Raw genomic sequence first — 19,479 nt, forward strand, 5'->3', positions numbered from 1 at the left:
AGAGCACATGAAGATGAGAGTGTTTTAGGACCACCTAACGATGGGTAAATGCTCGGATTGGAAACCCAGGAAACCAAGCTCCGCCGTTAGAGCAGCCATGGCCTCCTCCTCTCTATCGCAGACGCCTGCAGAGCTCTCCGACCCGGGCAGGCAGCAACAAGACCCGCAGGTGTGCGCGGTCCCAGGACTAGCCGTGTCTCACCGGAGTCTCTCTATTGCGCAGTTAGAGAAACGCAGGATAATCGCCAGGGGATGCTTTGAAGAGAAGGTGAGCAGGTCACTGCGGTGTTCTGAGGGTGCAATAAATATTTGCGGATCTGTGTGATCTCAGGGGTCTGTTTGAACGAGGAGTGTAACGTGCGCCGGTTACTCCACAGGAAGCTGGGCCGGTCACAGACGTCCCCTCCGGCTCCCCCGCGGGTGGTCTCGCACCTCCTACCTTTCTCAAGTGACCCCCCCCCCCCCCCGCGCCCGTCCTCTCCCGCCCTCCCAGGGGATCTCACCGACGCCCTCAAGCTCGAGCACCTTGGATCGTTCCTTCCAGTCTCAGAACATCCTGCAGTCCCAGTTTTATTCATTCCCTCCCATCTCACAGGGTGCACGGGCTAATTCCTCACCTGCACCCTCGATCCGATTCTCAACGTTATTCCACCGCTTGTCCCCCATGTCTCCTCACCCTCTCCTGACGGCCACTTCTCAACACGCTCCACGCTGACCATGCCCCAGAGCTCGTCTCTGCAACACCCTGTCTCCTGCCTCCCCGTCATGCAACTTCCCTGCCCCCACTCCTCACCCCACACTCTGCCTTCAGCACGGTTCTGCCGTGGTCTTGCTCTCGAAGAGGTCCCTGAGGGCCTCCTACGACCACCTCTGCTGATGGCCTCTCGCTCTTCACCCGACCTGCAACCTCTGCAACTCGAGGCTCTGCTGAGCCCCAACCCCCCCTCCCCCCTCAGCAGGTTCCGTCCTCGCACCCCTCCTGGCTAGGGTCTCTCTGCCGCTCAGTGGTACATGCAGGGATTCTTCACAACTCTCAACTTCTTCCGTCCTCCTAAGCAAGTCTCCGGAGGCCTCGGACCAGACACGGCTGCTGGATCAGACGCGGCTACACAGACATGAGCCACGGAAAGGGCCCACGAGTCGCAGACTCCGAAACCACACGGGGCCTCTGCTTCCTTCCACGGACGCGTGTTGGGCCACAGACGGCGTCGGATGCGACCACCACATTGTGTGACGGAGTGAGTGCCCGGGGTGATGGGGAAACCAAGTCATGGCACCTGAACATACAGAACCATCAACCTCGGATCGCCCAGAGCATCACATCAATCAGCTTAGCTCGCAGTTCCGCCTCACACAGGCGCGTCGACTACCCGAGCCTGCGGAGTCGGACTCTCCAGCTCCTGTTCACTGACCGCACTCACTCTGCGCTTAGGCCGAACACCAGCCTTAGGAACAGATTCATTCCGGAACAGCCATCCGCAGGGAGCGTGTGCGCTCGTTCACGCAAACCTCCCGTCCCGAGCCCGCCATACACAAGCCCCCAGTAGACGGCCACTTACGTAAATGTGCTCGGAGGGTCGGTTGACTGATTTTTATTAAATCGTGCTGAGAAGAATAAATTCCTAAAACCTGGGAAACACTTTTATCTTCAGAGGCCTGAAGTCAAAATCGCTGTGTAGGCGAGAGTTCCTTGGGAGACGTCAAAATGAGTGACGACGTGCAGGGAAAGTGGCCAGGAACCAGAGCAACGAGGGCTCGCGGATCAACACCAGCGTCCGACTCGCGGGGGAAGGACGGTTCCCTCGGGCAGCAGCCGGAGACCCACCAGGCACCACAAGTGTCCGGCCCGCCAGGCACCGCGGGTGTCCAGCCCGCCAGGCACCGTGGGTGAGCCGGCTCCAGGCACGAGCCCGGGGTCTGCACAGACAAGGCCCCGCAGGCTCAAACAGGGATCTTGAGGTTTTATTTTTCTGACTACAAAGTACGCCATGGAAGGAAACATAAAAAATCTTTTCACAAAGTATAAATAGCCACAAAAATGACCTTAAAAATGCCTTTCCGAGTCAAAACTAGCATTGACGTTTTTTCTTTGAGTTATTTTTCTATGCAATTTTGCACAAACAGATTTTTACACAGAAGAAGTTATATTAAATGTGGGTATAAAGTACTTGTTTTACTCAACACCATCAGCATTTCCGCATGTCCTTAGGGACTCTCCGTAAACATCATTTTTCGTGGCTACACAGTATTCCCGCACGGAGTAAACACACACAAAAAAGCCATTTTTTTTTTATGATTTGACCATTTAAATTCCAGTTTGTCTCCACTTTTATAATTAAGGCTATGATAAAATCTTTGCCATAGATCTTTGCCTGCGCTCCAGATTGTTTCCTAAAGGGCAATGTCAAAGGAGAAGAATTCCCATTTTTATTATTATATAGCTTACATTTACTGAGCTCTGAATACGCAGTAGGCGCTGTGCTCGTTATTATAAACGCATAATCTCATCTGAAGAGATGAAGTAGGACATGCTATAGTCCCTGTTTTACAGATGAGGAAACTCAGACCCTGGGAGCTGAAGTCATTTGCTCACACCTGTCACATCCAGACTGACTCCACAGCAAACACATCCAGCCACTACAGGCTTGGGGGAAAAAAAGTAAAACCCTTAATAGGTATTACAAATGTCTTTCCAGAGAGTTTATATCAATTTATATTTCCAAGAGCCATTCACGAGACTGTTTCATCATAACTTTGCCAGCACTGAGACATGTAAAAACAGGAAAACAATCTTGGCTAATGTGTTTGGAGAAAATGGGGAATATATCATTGCTTTAATTTGTATTTCTTTGATTATAAGTGAGGTTGAGCATTTGAAAAATCTTATTTTCTTTCAAACAACAAAAATATTTAAATAGCTACTGTACTTAGAGAGTTTTCAGCATGGTGGGGGGAAATGACCTTGGCTGTATAATTAAATTGAGTATTTAATTTGTTTAATCAAATAATCATCTGAGGAATCACCCAGTGAGTTCTTTCCCCATGTACTGTGACCACCCCACGCTGGACCAGGAAGCACCGTCTCCTGCCCGGGAAAGTTACCAAAATGGAACCAGCAAAGACACCACATTGCAGAGCCCACGGCACAGGAGAAAGGAGGAAAAACTAATCCTCGGTGTTCACTGGAACTAACAGACGCAGGCCCTTCTCCGTCAACACGGGCCCCACACGCTCCGTCTCCCTAGAAAAGCCACTGACGCTGGACAGGAAAGAGCAGAGAGGCCGTCCCGTTGTCCCTGCCTTCCCGCCCCTGGGACAGTCGGCTGGAGGCAGCTCAGCGGAATGACCGCGACTGCAACAGCGGAGGGGACCTGGCTGCGTCATCTGTACCAGGACTGCAGTTGCTAAAGCAGAGGGAGCGAGTCTGCCCCCCAGGGATCCAGCCGCCTCCGCGAGGATTAACGTCCCACCCTAAAGCTCCGTCTGTGCCGTGAGGCACCTGCATCTGACCTTCCGCCCGAAATCAAACCACAGAGGCGAACCCCGACTACGTCTCAACGCATCGACTGCCTAAACACGGCGCCCGCCCTGGAGGCTGCCTCTCGGATTCCTCCCACAGCTGCTCCGTCAGTAAATTCTTACTGTCACCAGCGCAGTTACAGCGAAGAGTCTTTAAAGGCGAGACTCATGACAGGTGACGAGGGAAGCAGACAGACCCAGGCCACGCTTCCGTCAGTCTGTCTCAGGTTCCCGGTGCAGGGTGGGCACGAGGGGAGGGGCAGACGGAATCGCAGTCGTTCGCGGCCATGCGCCTCCCTGCTAATAACTGCGGCGAATTAACACTTTAAACGAGCAAATTAATGAACACATTACAAGGCAGCCTGAAAATCGAGTGCCAGCTCTGGCCGAAATAAATACACTTCTCGTTTTTAAGCAAGCAGAAGATTCCACTTGTCTCCTAAATCTGCACAGCATGCAGATGTGCTGCAAATTTAAACAGATAAAAGATTAATATTTGGACTCAGCGGCTGTCACACCCCTAAGGTGTCGCCCTGCAGCCGTGAGGAAGCTGCATGTGGTCCCCGCTGGGAGGCTCTGCCTCAGGGCCAGCGAGGGTCACCCGCAATCCTGACGGAAGGACGCGCACGGCAGCGAAATGACTTATTTCACGTCTTTGGCGCAAAGTCAAAAGGGCTCGGAGATATTAAAGTAAATGGGTGCTGTCGCGGGAACGGCTTTGGATGCTGGTTTTATGGAGCAGCAACTGCTTAGCTGATAAATAACGACCCATAAAGACACATTGAGACACACGGTGATACTCTTAATAATGTCCTGTCAGTCCATTGGGTTCTTCATGCAGCCCATTAAGTGCATTCGGAAGCGGCTAAAATAATCGACACTTGTGGCCGTTCATCATCAGGTAGGAAAGAAATGATTTCATGCCAACACCCGGAGCCTTTAAAGGGGGTAGAATATGAATTCTGACTCCAGTTTTTAAACTGACGGGTTTCTACCTGTGAGATGAGCAGAGCAGGAATTCAGAACACAACACACGGACGGCAGAAGAGAAAGAAGCTCCTGTCTCTTTCCCTCTTGATCATGACTTTGGGGTCGGCCCGCCCATGAGCTCTTGGAAATCGTGTGTTCTTTTTCATAGAGGCTCTGACTTAGCACAATGACCATGAAACAAATAAAACAAAATGAAACCAACCAAACAAGCAATGAAACTTATTTTTCAGTGTCCATAGCTATTGTTTTACCCTCAAAAAACCAACCAAATAAAACACGCTAGGGTGGAATGACCGTAACACTGTATGACAATGATTCCTGCCCAGTGCTGACGGCTCGCGACGGCTGTGGTCCCCGCCAGGGACACGCACAGCCTGGAGGGGGGAGCGCAGGGTGGGGGAGCGGCAACGTCAGATACGGAGTAAAACTCAGTTTTAGTGCCAGCTCCACTTCCCACAAGGTGACGTGAGCTCCAGTCTTACCCACGAATCTTCATGCCTTGATCCAATGTACGCTTTACTCGGTTTACTCCAAAATAGCAGAGAGCTCGCTGCAGTGACCGTTTACGGCAGCCCAGCTGGGGACAAGGCACCGTGGGAGGCACCAGGGGACAGGGGGTTCCGAGTCAGACACAGAACCTTCCCCCGAGATGCTCGTGAAGGGATGACGAGAGCCACATCCGGAACGCAGCGGGTGTCAAAGGACCAGAGAGTGTTTTATGCCGAGGGAGAGAGAGGAACCTGAACTCAGATGCCCGTCTGATGTTTGCGGATGCTGGTGGCCGAGGACACCCTGCGAGGAGGCACTAACACGCAGCAGCACACGGGCACACGGGAGCTGGGCAGAGCGGCGTGGGGAGAGAACCGGCCTGGCTAGAGCCGTGCCATTCACTCAGGGACCAGGGAGACCAAGGCCTGGAAAGCCAGGCCGGAGGATTCACCGTCAGTGCAGCCAGGGGAAGCCACCAGCAGGCGCTGAGCCTCAAACAGTGTTCTGTGAGCCAGAGCTGATCTTCAAGGAGAGTCGTCCTCCCCTTGGGAAAGAGTGTGAGACCGTCGGTGGGGAAGAGCCTTTGGTGGAAAAAACGAGACCGTCAACCGAGAAAGACGGACTTGGGGTTCCACAGGGGGAACAGGGAAAAGGGAAAATCCCAGGGCCACCTGCCCAGGCAGAGTCTGCACGACAGCGCCGTGAGCTGATCTGGAGGCGTCATCGCGAAGCAGGAGCAACCCAGTGGTTTTGAGCTGCACCGATGGGAAAGTCAGCCCTGGGTGGACAAGACGGTCAGGAGGAGGAGGAAGAGGACCTCGGGGGGGGGGGTGGTGGTGAAGACGAGGGCCTTCTCTGGAGCTTTCCCGGGGGTCGGCTGTCCAGCAGGCCGAGGGAGATGAGGGCCTGGGGGTGACACCGCGGGCACCTGGGACAGACGCTGAGGAGACGACAGAAACGGTGGCCAAAGCTGTGAGAGACGCTCAGGAGCTGGAGGAAGGAAAGTGGGGCAGGAGGAAGAGCAGGAAACGTGGGAAGGGAGAGGAAGACGCCATGTGGGACCAGAGGGAAGCCCAGCCGGCGAGGGCAGCGGGCTCGGAGGCACAGGTGCAGGTGGGGAAGGAGGGGAAAGGGCTGAGCAGAAGCTACAGAGACATCTGAGGAGAAAAGGGAGGTTGGTTGGTTTGGTTCTGTCAGATAATGTGAATCTGCTGAACAACAAAGAAGGCAGAGCTGCAGACTGAGAGCGCAGAGCGAACGGAGATTCGACCCGAGGGAGAGCGGAGATACATGGGCAGGCCGAGTGCTCAAGACCAGAGAGCACCAGGAAGAGGCGAAAGAAAGGATGCCAAGAAGCACAGAAGGTCTCACGGAAAGTAGGTCAGGCGTGAAGGTGGTGATACGGCTATCGCTGTGCCCACTCTCGAGTGCCTGACGGAGCCGCAGCCCCGCTCTCCCGCTCAGCAGCTGTGACGCTCTGGGTAAGTGGGTCAGCATCTCTGACCTCGTGTCTCACCCTATTTTAGCTGTGAAATGAAGATGGTACCAATCGCAGGACCAACCTCCGGGGGCTGCGGCCAGCATTAAATGAGATACTACACGTGATGAGCCGGCACATAGTAAGTGCTCAATAAACATCGGTTATTATTCTCTGTCTGGAGTGGGCACAGTCAGGACTGACTCTGACACTGACACTCATGTTTGCAACTATGTCACCGTCTTTGCCTGTTACACGAGAGCCACAGAGGTTCATACGTGTGCGAGAAAAGTAGGCAAGCATAGTCTCAGCAGCTGCACTAGCTTTAGTACTGACGAGGATGACCTGAGTGTAAATTCAGCCGTGTTCTTTTAACGCAGACCCACAAAAACCGTCTCTGCGGTTCAGGCTCTGACCCATCGTTGTTCCGAGGGCAACAGCAATCGGGCTGCACTGGGAGCCTTCCCGTGTCAAAAGCTTACAAATAAGCTCTTTCTGCTGCTACTAAAGCCACGTAGGGTATTGTTCAGTAAAAGTCACACGAAGGAGAAAATACAAGTTCTTCTTTTTTTAATTTAGGAAGGACTCAATTTCAGCACAGCTCATGTTCTTTTTTACTGAAAGGAAAAGCTCAAAACAAGAACGCCTTGAACTATTCAATCATCCCTCCGCAGACAGTACGATCTCTTAAATAAAACACAGGCCGGGAGAACGAGGAAGAGACAATCGTTGGAAGTTCTGCAGAGAGAGTGGATACGCAATCCATAGTTCAAGCAATAAGAGATAGGGTGGCAAGATGAGAAATAAGGAAAGAAAGTGCATTATAAAAGAAAGAAGATAAGGAAAATAAAGCAGCAAGCGTTACAGGAAAAAAAGACACAAGAAAATTGAAAAAATATAGAGATAGAAGAACAGGATCAGATGGAAAAAAGAGGAAGGTGGAAAAGAAGAGATAAGAACCAAAATACGCTCACACTAAGATCCTTGAAATCATCAGCACGTGACGCAGCAGAAGGATCAGGAGAGGGAAGACGGGAGCGCGGCACACAGTCTGCGTACAGGTCCGTGATGTCGTTACCCTCAGGGAACCGACAATTGTTCAAAACATTAACATCACTTAGTTCGGGGCTTCCCAGAGATGGTTCCGCACAGCACTGGTTAGTTCTGGGAGAAAACACAAGAAAGGCATCTGCAAGCAAATGCCTGGAAAACGATGCCCAGCCTTCTTCATCGTAAAGATTCACGATGCCCACGTGCATTTGTCAGGTTCTAGGAATCTGCAAGAAAGACAGTTGCTTGATTTTATGTGACTGAGACGTTCCCAAATTTATCTGGCCAGGAGTCTTTTTTGAATGTAACACCCATTAACCATTGCTTAGAGTTTGAGTTCCATGGAATGAAAACAATATGAAAATGCTTTTTTTTTTTTTTTTTGTTGAGACAGAGTCTCACTTTGTTGCCCAGGCTAGAGTGAGTGCCGTGGCGTCAGCTTAGCTCACAGCAACCTCAGACTCCTCGGCTTAAGCGATCCTACTGCCTCAGCCTCCCAAGTAGCTGGGACTACAGGCATGCGCCACTATGCCCGGCTAATTTTTTCTATATAGATTTTTAGTTGTCCATATAATGTCTTTCTATTTTTAGTAGAGACGGGGTCTCGCTCAGGCTGGTCTCGAACTCCTGACCTTGAGCAATCCACCCGCCTCGGCCTCCCAGAGTGCTAGGATTACAGGCGTGAGCCACCGCGCCCGGCCCTGAAAATGCTTAATATTTATTTTGTGATACTTGTGTTCCTTTGCTTAAATTCTCTCACAGATTTCTGGGGAAAGTGAATTAGCATTGAAAAAAAAATCACTATGTAAATAGCAACAAATTTTTAACCCCCCAGAATTCCACCACCCTAAAATGATCAGTTAATTTTTGCAGCCTTCCTCTCTGCACTGTTACTCTCTCAGGACTATCTCTGTTCTACACAACAACTCAAAAACAGCCACCCCGGTCGCCACCACATAAAGCCCAAGGCACCGTTTCTGATGCATCTGCACTTGGACATTCCCCCTCGGGTTTAAGTTTTCTTTTCATTATCACCCTCTTCTGTGAGCAAGAGGAAGCCTTTCGTTGAGAAAGACAAATGGAGAAAGCATGCCAGGATTTGGAATTTTTTTGTTAGCGTTGTTGAGAGGTGGGCAGAAAAAAATTTTATTTTAACTCCATGAAGAAAAAACTCTGGCTTTCCATAGACTCACCCACGTCTCCTGCGATCGTGTCACATTCCTGCCTCTCAGTTCATTTGTCTCTGTTGAAAATTATCACCCCTGGCCTGAACCTCACAAACTACGTGTTTGCTTTGACAGACGTGGTGGAAAAACCCTACACGCCTGACACCTGCGTACGCGAGAACACACGGAGGTGACTGGACCTGTTCCCAGGATGTGTTTACTCTCGTCTACGAGACAGACAAGATGTGATTTCTTTTTCAAACAGCTACGTGCAGTTCAGAGGTCTCTGATGCTGATCTTGGGTGCAGAGAGAGAATAAACCCTGTCGGTAGGTCCTGGCACCCTGAACGGAACTCGCACAGCTGAGGGGGCAGCAAGGTCCTTTTCTCCAGGGCTCCCAGGGAGCTCGGTCCTCCCCAGGGTGGTGGGGGGACGTCCCGCCAAGGCCTGCGTGGGGCGGATCACCCTCGGCTTTGTGTGTCGTCACGTGGCTTCCCCAGCACCTTCCCGAGTTTAGACAAAAGCCATCAGAACATTCCATGAGGTTAACTATGACCCGACAGAGCCAACACTTGGGTTAAAAACATTCCAGGACTCCAGGGTCGGGGCAACATTAAGACAGGACACAAGCTCCTGGCAGCTGCAGTAAGAAACCTGCTCACTCCCACTCTGACTCCCTCCTGGAGAGCCGCCCTGGGTGTCCAACCGTCACCCCGGATACAAACGCACCGTTTTCCTTCCTGCTGCTGAGACCTCTCTTTGCGCTTGGCAATGGGACTCCCGTCCCTCACCTTTCCGTGACCGGAAACCTGGAAACCATCAGCAAAGTTCCCTCTCCCTTCTCCCCAGAATTGAGAGATCACCAACCTCTGCTGCTTCTATTAGGTTAAACCGTACGAAATCGTCACTATTGGACCATTTTTGCTGACAAAACAGCCATCTTAGAGCAATCAGCCCAGCGTGTCATTAACACCTGGTGAAGCTGCGACCCCTTTTCTTCCTCCTCTCAGCAACGTTCTCATCGAGGGCCTTAACCTCTCGTCTGGATTTTTGCACAACCACCTGAATTTTTGCACAACCATCTGCACTTTTGCACAACCACCTCCTAAGCCGTCCTGCGCTGGTCTTTCTTCTGCAGAGCTTTCTTGTCACAGAAACATGACCATGACACTCCCTGCTTAGAAACCGTCAAGAGATCCTCACAGCCTTGCCCACGAGGCCTGTTCTGAGACCACGCGTGCCCAGGCCTGTCGCCCTGCCTGCATCCCACACTCAGGGCTGACACGCTACTTCTCTCTTCACGGGTGTCTGACCAGATACGCTTCTCTGGCTGGTTTCCGGAAATGCTCTCCCCTCCAAATCTCTAAACCCCCGTGTCTAATTCGTACTCATCTTTTAAAATCGTATCAATTTTAACATCTTCCAGAAGTGTTCACACCCATGACATGCACGCATACCCACTTCACACACACACACACACACACACACCCACTTCACACACACAAACACACACACACACACACACACACACACACGCCCCCCAGCATGGGTGGGGCCCAGCCTACAGGCTCGTCTCCTACCCTGTGCTGTGCGTAGACACTCGGCAACGTCACACCAGACACACGTCCCCTTCTGCTGTGGGCTGAACTGTGTCCCCCACAGATTCTTACATGGGGGCCCAACCCCCAGCACTTCAGACAGTGACCGCAGTTACATATAAACCCTTTAAAGAGGTAATTAGTTAAAACGAGACTGTTGAGGGCTGGACCCCCAACCCACCCTGACTAGTGTGGTTGTAGGAGGAGCTCAGCACACGCAGAGACGCCAGGCGTGCGCAGAAGAACGGGCCTCACAAGCTGACGACGGCGGCCTCAGAAGACACTAACCCTCCTGGGCACCTTGACCTTGGCCTTCCAGCCTCCACAACTGTGAGAAAACAAATTTCTGCTGTGTGGCCACCAAGTCTGTGGGACTTTGTTACGCAGCCCCGGCAAACTAACACACTTCCCTTCACCAAACTGCACGTTTCTTTCACGCAAACACCACGTCTTACGCAATTTTGTTTAGAAACGCATCCATTTAGTGAAAAGAGTAAACTTTCGGGTCAACACGATCCTCTGAAGGTTCAAAAACTGAAAACGACTGATCAAACTTTTCTGCAACAGATACTATTACGCCAGTCTTTACCCAACCAAGGATTTCCGAGTACCAGACAACGGTTACCTCATTTAAAACCGTCACTCAATACACTAAACCCATAATGGCCGCAGGTCTCCTTTTCCAGGTTATTTTAGCAGGACCTGCTCTTCTAGGGCCGGAGACTTCCAGAACCATTTAGCTCGGTCCCATGAGTCTCTATTCTAATGGTCTCCTATTTGCCTTAAAAAATTAATGCAACTCCTAATCACCTAATTTACTATCAAAGAGCACTCTGGACATTAGAGAGAACAGAGCTCATTAAAAATTAAACGTTTCCAATCTCCTTATGCAAACATTTATTTATAAAATGGGCCCCAGCATAAAATGTTTAGGGTCCACATGCAGAACAGATTGGAACCAGAGAAGTCACCATGAAAGATACAGTTCAGGTCCCACCTTCCAACTCTCCTTCCCGTCCCGAATCTCTCCTTGTTCCCGTCCCGAATCTCTCCTTGTTCCCGTCCACCCTCCATGCAGCTTGCAGACCTCGCCCATCACACACGCTTCGTGAATTCACAGCCCTCTCCCAATTCTCAGGCCCTCCTGCCCACGAGATCCAGCCCAAACGTCTTGGTCTGAAACTTTGGGTTCTTTGTACTCCGGTTCCAACTTAAACTCCCCAATCATCTCATCTAACACGCTCAAATACCAACCACGCTCTTCATCCAGGTTGGATGACTCACCAGCCATGAGTCCTTTATGCTCTGGGCCTGTCTCCCGATGAAACCACACTCGGAAAGCCCACCTGGGCACCCTAACCAAATCCTGGCTATTCTTCTGGAAGCACCTTAGGTTCTACGTCCGCCATGATGCCTTCCATACCCTGTTACTGCTGCAGCCCCTACTATCTGTTGCGTTACGGGCCACCAGTTGCTCTGCGCTATCTGCTAACTGCGCTTGTGCCTTTGGTTCACCTCACTCAGTGGCCCGGAAGACCTGTGTCCCCCCAACAGCAGCTCAGCACCTTGCGCTCAGCCTGTGTTCAGTAAACATCACTCAGGTGCCTTAACCACGTCAGAAACCACTCGGTTCCCGCGGCAGCTGCTTCTCCAAATCCCAACGCAAGAGCCAGGAGCTAAACTCAGACTCACACACTGTGTCCGGAGTCAGCCCTGCCATCCCGGGTCCTCCTGTCTCCCACGCTGCCCACTCCCCAGGACGGTCCCGACCGCGACTGGCATCACTAGCGACACACTCGTGCCCACGGCCGGTCAAGATTCTGACCATTCTCAAGCTCAGAGTCAGACTTTCCACTTTTCGTTGTCCCTCAAATGTGTTCACAGTCCGTGACTGGGCTTCTGCTCGAGTCCCAGCATCTGGGCTGCAGCCTGCGCTTGGCAGTTCAGCCTCCTTAGGGTGCAGACCTTGATGCCCCGTGGGGGTCTTTAGTCAAGGACAAGTGCGGCCCCTGGACTACAGATCTGCCAGCCACACCTGGAGCACTCGCTGTCCCTCCCCCCACCACCCCTGGACCAGACTGGACAGCTGGGCTGCTGGCACCGTCCCCGACTGAAGGTGCCCACCGGATGCCGTGGTCCAGACACCTGGCTGCCCCTGCTCCCTGCCCAGGGACAAGCCGACAGCCAGGTCAGCCCCTCCACCATCACCCTGTCTGGTCCCAGCTCTCCCGTCTGTCCAGGGGCCGGGATGCCGCCCAGTCAGCCCTTCTGAGCTGGGACAACAGCTGCTAAAGGCAAATCTCTACCAGTTTCTCCTACAATTGGAAGAAGTGGGTCAAGAAGTGTATGATAACCCGTCAACCTGTCCATTCTTCTCTCCAGACCATAAGCTCTTTGGTGGGAGTCACTGTCTCATTCATCTTGTTCTGTATTCTGAGCACCTGCCCATTAGTATGTACTCAGAAATGCACCCGTGTTATCTGGAAGGGTAAAGGAACACAAACCATGTATGGCCCCAACATTACTCAAACTGCTTTCCTGGTTGTTTTCACAACTAAGCTCTAAAATGAGGAAGAAAAACCACCCATCTCCTGAGGCAACTGACCTACTTTGAGGTCAATCTCCCTGAAATTTTGTGCCGGCGGCGGATGGCAAAGTTCTCCAAAGCAAGAGGCAGGAGATGATAGAGACGAGGGGGAGAAAGTCTTTGGAGTGATTGTTTTGAAAACACTTTCGCTGTCTTAAGAGGACGCTGCCAAACGTATACAAAGGCACAATTACCATCACTTCACTCTTCGTTAATGTGAGATCCTAAGTTTTTTAAGGACTTACAAGAATATTACTGGAAGCTCCATTCAAAGCCGCAAGTATTTACTAAATGCCTGAGGGAGGCCGTGGGGCGAGCGCCCAGACACGAGACAAGTGTGTCCCGGAAAGGAGCTCGGAGCTCGAGGACAAAGAACAGGAGCCCCCAAGCCTGGCGTGAAGGACCCCGTGGCTGCCCCGTGACTTCCGCTCACCAGCACAGTCCCCCGCGAGGTCGAGGAACTGCTCTTCCCGGCAGCTGGTCCGGCAGCTCCCACCGCTGAGAGAGGCGCGAGGGTGACAGGAGACGCAGTCGGATTCCAGCGGCCCCTGGCACTGCCTGCAGGTCGGGTGACACTCTGGGCGGGAAAACGAAAACGGGATTGGAATTAGCAGTTCAGCATGCAAATGCGAGAAGCGTTCAATGCACTCCACCAGTTACATCAAGGGCAGACCTCAGACTCTGGTCATCTTTCGAAGGTTCCTGGGCAAGCCCGGCACGCTCCTGGACCAAGAGCCTGCATTTCTGGAGCCAGTGAGAATCCTGCCCACGAGCAGAACACACATCTAGAACTGCAAATACCTGGTCATCGGCCACACCCCCCAGAGGGACCAGTGTGACCGTCCTCGTCTGTGCCAATGAGGAGTCACAAAGCAGAAACGTGCGCGGTGAGACTCCCCAGCCGAAAACACCATAATCTCAGGAGAGAGCAGGGCCGGGACGAGAGCTGCTTCTCAGACATTCCTGGCAGGGGAGTGGGGGCCACATGCAGCGAGTGACACGGAAGCTTCTCGCTAGTCAGGTGCCAGCCAGGCTGTCCCCTTGGGCTGCAGCCCGGACGCCTGCTCTACCAGCAACACTTGATCAAAACACAAGGAACAGAAATGTCCTTTCTGGAGGTTACCGTGAGCTCTGTGTGAAGTGCAGTTCCTTAGACAAGATTATGCCAAGCTGTGTCTTCCCCAGAAAAACCACCAAACGAACAAGAGGAGCGACACCGAGGAAACCGAGAGTCACCGTGAGGTGTGGGCAGCAAGACGAGGGTGAAGGAATCATGGTGGTTGTGGCTCACTTGGCTGCCAAGGCGGCCGCAGGAGCGAGCGCGTGGCAGGAGTTTGGGGTTTCCCTGCCCAGGACAAGGGGCTCTAAGCGCGTCTGACTCCAAGAGGACGCGAGGGAGGGACTGGAGCTGGGTGGAACTTGCTGGAACTGGTGAATTCCCTCCTGGCACAGAGCCGGGGGAAAGCAGAGGCACAGACTCTGCGTCCAGGCAGCTGCCTCTCGCTTCTGGCAAGAGGCCAAGCGAAGATAAGGAGTTATACTAAAAAGAAAAGCCAGCGAGAAAATGAACTGCTGATGGGCAGGATAGCAGTATCTCCCTCCCACAGTCCTGAGGCTCTGAACTTTGACGACGTCTGTCCAAAAGATAACTGGCATTCCTAGGATGGTTTCCACTGCCAGCTTCGTCCTCCCCACCAGAATATTCCCAGCGACCCGGTGCCCCGCTGCTCACGGACCGCCCACCTGCTCCTTCCAGCAGACGGACAGAGAAAACGCAGAGCTCCTCGGACTCTCCTCCCCTGAACAATTTACACACAGGAAACCCAGCTGGGCTGCGTGGAGGCACCAGCTTTCAAGGACGACCCTAAGGACAGAGAAGCCGGGACGTCCCCGCTGGGCCTGACAGAGTGGGCAAAGCCAAGCAACTCACCAGGCGCCCGCACGGATTAAAAAGGCACTCGGCAAAAGGAAAAAAAAAAATTCCAGAATAAAAATAATATTGATCTTCAATCATCTAAATTTGTACTCGCTCTACATTTCTTCTTTGGAACTTAAGGCTAGACAAATCTAACAAATGTTAATTTATTTTAAAAATATTTTGTAAATTTACTACATGTTTTCTGACTCCAGAAATACAAGCAAAGCAATTTCATCACAATAAGCTTTTCCTATCAGCTGGTCCTAACAGCCTCTTTTTAGAAATAAAATAGGAGTCTCTGTAGAATGTGTTCTGTTTTTTTTTTCCCCCTGCAGATACAAAAAAAACCCCACCATGCTACAATGAGGTGCTTAAACTTTAGTATTTTGTCAATTCCAATAAAATCCTGTACTAATCTCAACTAGTGATTTCCAGAATCTCTGTCACTGAAGTATAAAGGTGCTGTTAAAAACGTACCGGGCTGACACGTCAACGAAGGAGGTGAATCTCTCTCTGCTTTTGCTCTTTCCCGCTGCAGCCCCGGCAAGCGGGGCTGAGACGTGCCCAGAGCTCCCTGCGCCCCGCGCCTGACCCTGCCCAATCAGCAGCACCTGTGAGCCCGTCGGCACGACGGAGACCACCACACCCACCCCCCACCGCCTGCACAGGCCACTGCCCCTCCGGGAGGCGGAGTCTGTCCCTTCACCGCCGCGGATCTGGGCTGTGCTGCCTCGGCCACCAGGACGCAGCGGAGTTAGCAGGGAGACCCACAGCTTCTGCTTAGGGCTCTGGGGAGACTCACGCTGGGGACACAGCTGATATGTAGAGTCACGGGCAAGGCACGGAGGCTCACGCCTGCAAGCCCAGCGCTTTGGGAGGCCCAGGGGGAAGATCGCTGAGGCCAGGAGATACATGAGAACAGGTAAGAAGTCCGGCGAGCTGAGACTGCCATGCTGTATGGAAGCCCCGTCGGCCACAGGAAGAGGCCTCACAGGGCAGGAGATGCCTGGCCAGGGCAGGAGTCGGCCCTGTCGGTGGAATCCGCCCCACGACCCCCTGACAGAACCCTAAGAAAACCTGCCCAGCTGAGCCATGAAGCCCGGAGCCGTGGAAGATAATCAAATTTTAATCTACAGTTCTGGCTGGTTTATCACGCACTGACAGGTCACCAGAGCGGCCCTCACTGACGGAGATCGAGTGAAAGACGTCTCCAGTGTCCTTGAGAGTCTCGTCCCCAAATTCCAAATCCTTCCTCCACTTCTTACGTGCAAAGGAATGGAATAGTATATGGCCGGGAAAATCACACACACACACACACACACACACACACGTTTGTACATGAAATTTTTCATGACATAAGGGATTGTTTATGGCTTAATGTTTGGGAAAAATGAATATAAAAAAGTTTACTCTCCTGTGTTTTATACATGCTGTTTATGTAACAGCATATGCAAGAGATACACCAAAAAGGAACATATCACCAGGTTTAGAGTGTTGCTTTTGAAATGTGATCCCCCCAAATCCCCCTTTTTTTCTATTCTGAACTTTTTTTTTTTTTTTTTTTTTGAGACAGAGTCTCACTCTGTCACCCTGGGCTAGAGAGCCATGGCGTCAGCCTAGCTCACAGCAACTTCAAACTCCTGGGCTTAAGCGATCCTCCTGCCTCAGCCTCCCGAGTAGCTGGGACTACAGGCATGCGCCACCACGCCCGGCTAATTTTTTGTATATATTTTTAGTTGTATGGTTAATTTCTTTCTATTTTTTAGTGGAGATGGGGTCTCACTCTTGCTCAGGCTGGTTTTGAACTCCTGACCTCGAGCGATCCTCCCGCCTCGGCCTCCCAGAGTGCTGGGATTACAGCCCTGAGCCACCGCGCCCCGCCTCTATCCTGAACTTTTAAACCTCATACAATGAGCACATAATCCTTTAATGATCAGAAACATAAAACTTTAAGAAGAGCCGTAGCAACAGAGAGTTACACGGACCTCTGTTCTGGTTCCTACAGACATAAAGGTCATCGTTTGGTCCATGAGGAGAGTTACGTGTCCAGACCGTGTCTTCCAGGTGAGGGAAAACCAAGCTCACGGTTCACTCAGATGTCACCGTCTCCCGTAAAGCTGATTCCCTCTTTCCCGCTCCGTCACCGCCTCCTCACTGGGAGAACGAAATCTTACTTGTTCCCCTCACTCCAGACCTTGCCACCTGCAGTCCCCAGCATGACAGGGTCGCTGATCACAGCATTTGGCTGCGCCGTGAAGAAAACACGGGCACAGGGGACACGCACGAGCCCGTCACACACTCACCTGCGCAGCCGCCTGCCTGGCTGAAGTGGCCGTCGGGGCACCGGGACAGGCACCGCCCGCCCAGCAGCACGCGGGGAGGCCGGCAGGCCGTGCAGTTGTGGGGACTCCTCCCTGCACACCGGAGACAGGACTGGTGGCACGCTGGGGACAAAGCAGAGGGACAGTCAGGGAAGCCTCCCACGACACGGCAGCAGCTGTCTCTCCCGTCAACGCTTCCGGGCTGGGACGTGTTCTGCACGTTCGCTTGGCTTTTCCAGGCACGGGGCACACACCTGCCACACCCCTCTCCAAGGCAACGTCCTGCAGAGCAAGCGTCTGTGGCACCCGGACCGAACAGAGCACAGACGCCGGACATAACCGTCCGCACCGTCACACGCTTCTTCCCGCCCGAGCCCCCATTCTCACAGCATGTCGAGCAAAGCACAGGAAGCCATAAACCCTTCTCCCCCCCATGGGACGGCTGTCCCAGAATCGCGTCACCAGACACTGGCTGCTTATCGGGCTGCTCAGATCAAAGAGAAAAGGGCCCGATCGGGACAGAAGCTCCCAGAAGCCAGAAGACGGCGCTGGCGCCACGCTCTCGTACGGTCTGCAGGAGCGAGAGCCAAGTAAGCCTCTTTTCTTCACGAATTACCCAGTCCCCGGTGTTCCTTTGTAGCAACGCTAAACCCTAATAAATAGGAAATCAGAGTGGGTCATTGTGGAATTGAAAACGGGAGAAAGATGAATCAATGTATTACGCACATAAATATATTTTATTTCATTTGGTCACAAAGTCCATATAGTGGCCGAGCTCAACGCGAATGGAGCTTATTATTGAACTGCACAAAGCAGAAAGCAAAGGGGACAAACCAACGGAAAGGGTGGGCCAAGAAGCCCAGGGGAAGGTCCCTTCGCCACACACTCGATTTCAGGAATCAGCCCGTGAACGTTACATGGCAGACTTCAGGATCCCCTCCCTGGGGACAGTTAAGAATCAAACAGATGACGAACTAGCTAGTTGCCGCGGACACAGAGGGAAAGGACGTGCTGGGTGACCATCCTCTCAAAGCCTCTGTTCTCCATGACACCGTGTGTCTGTGAGTGCAGGGCTTCGCATCTGCATCCGTCTTAACCATCTCATGAGACTTCAACTCTGCGCTGGTTTGGGGAACGTCTACGCTGCTTCCGTGAGTTTGTGAGGCTCCATCTTTCTACGGAAGCGGATTTCATGGCAGGAGTCCTGTCCGAAGTCTGAGATCCTTCAAGGGAGACTAACTCCACTGCAGAGCATCTGCGGGAGGTATCTGAACGTCCTGTGAGTAATTCCTCCAGGTGATACTACATCTTCAAGACCGGCTTTCTGGCTGACGGCTAAGTGCGCGTACCTCTGAGAAAGCGAGAGGCGGCTTCAGCACCGCAAGTGACCCCAGACGGCGGGAAGTCCCGCCAACCCGACTCCAGCACAAACTGTGCCCCAGACAACTAAAACATCAATTCTTGCTCATCCATTTTCTATTTAAATTTCCAACAACCGACACTACCCTTTCTCTTTTCTTTCTAATGATACAAAAAAGTGGCCCAGCATCCCTACTTTCATTCCATACAAAACTTCCTACATTTTCATGTTAACAAATGTGGGGATGGACTTCTCCAAAACACAAGATGCAGATATCAAAACCCCTAGTACCTAAGGGCTGAAAACTGAAATGAGCGGAGTCGATCAGAATCAACCTCCCCTTTCCTTCACCCTCCTTTTCTTGATTCTCATTCCGTTTTTTGTCTTTCTTTCTTTCTTAACATCCCCCATCTCCCCCCTCAAACTAGACTGGAAAATCTTTAAGAGTAAAAATCACATCTTCTTTCGTCCCTGTGAGTCCTGTACACCCATCACCGTTCCTGTCCCCGGCCTGTCACAGGTTCTCAACAAATGAATTTCCGCTGACTAAATGGGTGGGGGAGTGGAGGGAAACCCGGGCATCACACTCGTCTAGTTCTTCCCTCTTTGATCGTTGCTTTCAGCCGCTTTCTCTGAACACCACATAAATACTCCGCCCTTTGCCCTTCCTCTTCCTCACTCTTGGGCAAACTCACCCACAGCTTCAGTGACGGCCCCCGTGCTGGTGAGTCTCAGGTGTGTGTGAGCTCTGGCCTCTCTCCCGAACGCCAGCCACAGGAATCCACCGCCCGGGAGGAATCTCCACTGGGTGTGTTACCGGCGTTTACACTCCTCACTTCCAAAACACCACTCCTCATCCACTTCTGAGCTCAGCCCACACCCACTTAATGCAATTGTGGACGTCTGCCCCGAACTGTACTCTTTCCCCACCTCACTCCTGCACCTCCTGCCCCCCCGGCCGGCATTTGTTTTGCATTCCCCACCTCGCTCTACTTCCCATCACC

The 19,479-nt window shown here is 52.3% G+C and overlaps 1 protein-coding gene across 1 annotated transcript in view; it reads right to left on the minus strand.

Annotated features, from left to right (window-relative positions):
* Positions 1-19,479, minus strand: part of FRAS1 (Fraser extracellular matrix complex subunit 1) — a 302,789-nt gene that overhangs the window by 123,304 nt on the left and 160,006 nt on the right. The window contains exons 18-19 of the mRNA XM_069485441.1: positions 17,098-17,238; positions 13,310-13,453 (exon numbers count right to left, since the gene is read on the minus strand). Of these exons, the coding sequence (XP_069341542.1) occupies positions 13,310-13,453; positions 17,098-17,238 (285 nt within the window). The remainder of the gene's footprint in view (positions 1-13,309; positions 13,454-17,097; positions 17,239-19,479) is intronic.

The sequence above is a fragment of the Eulemur rufifrons genome, chromosome 13, assembly GCF_041146395.1.
Source record: "Eulemur rufifrons isolate Redbay chromosome 13, OSU_ERuf_1, whole genome shotgun sequence".
NCBI lineage: Eukaryota > Metazoa > Chordata > Mammalia > Primates > Lemuridae > Eulemur > Eulemur rufifrons.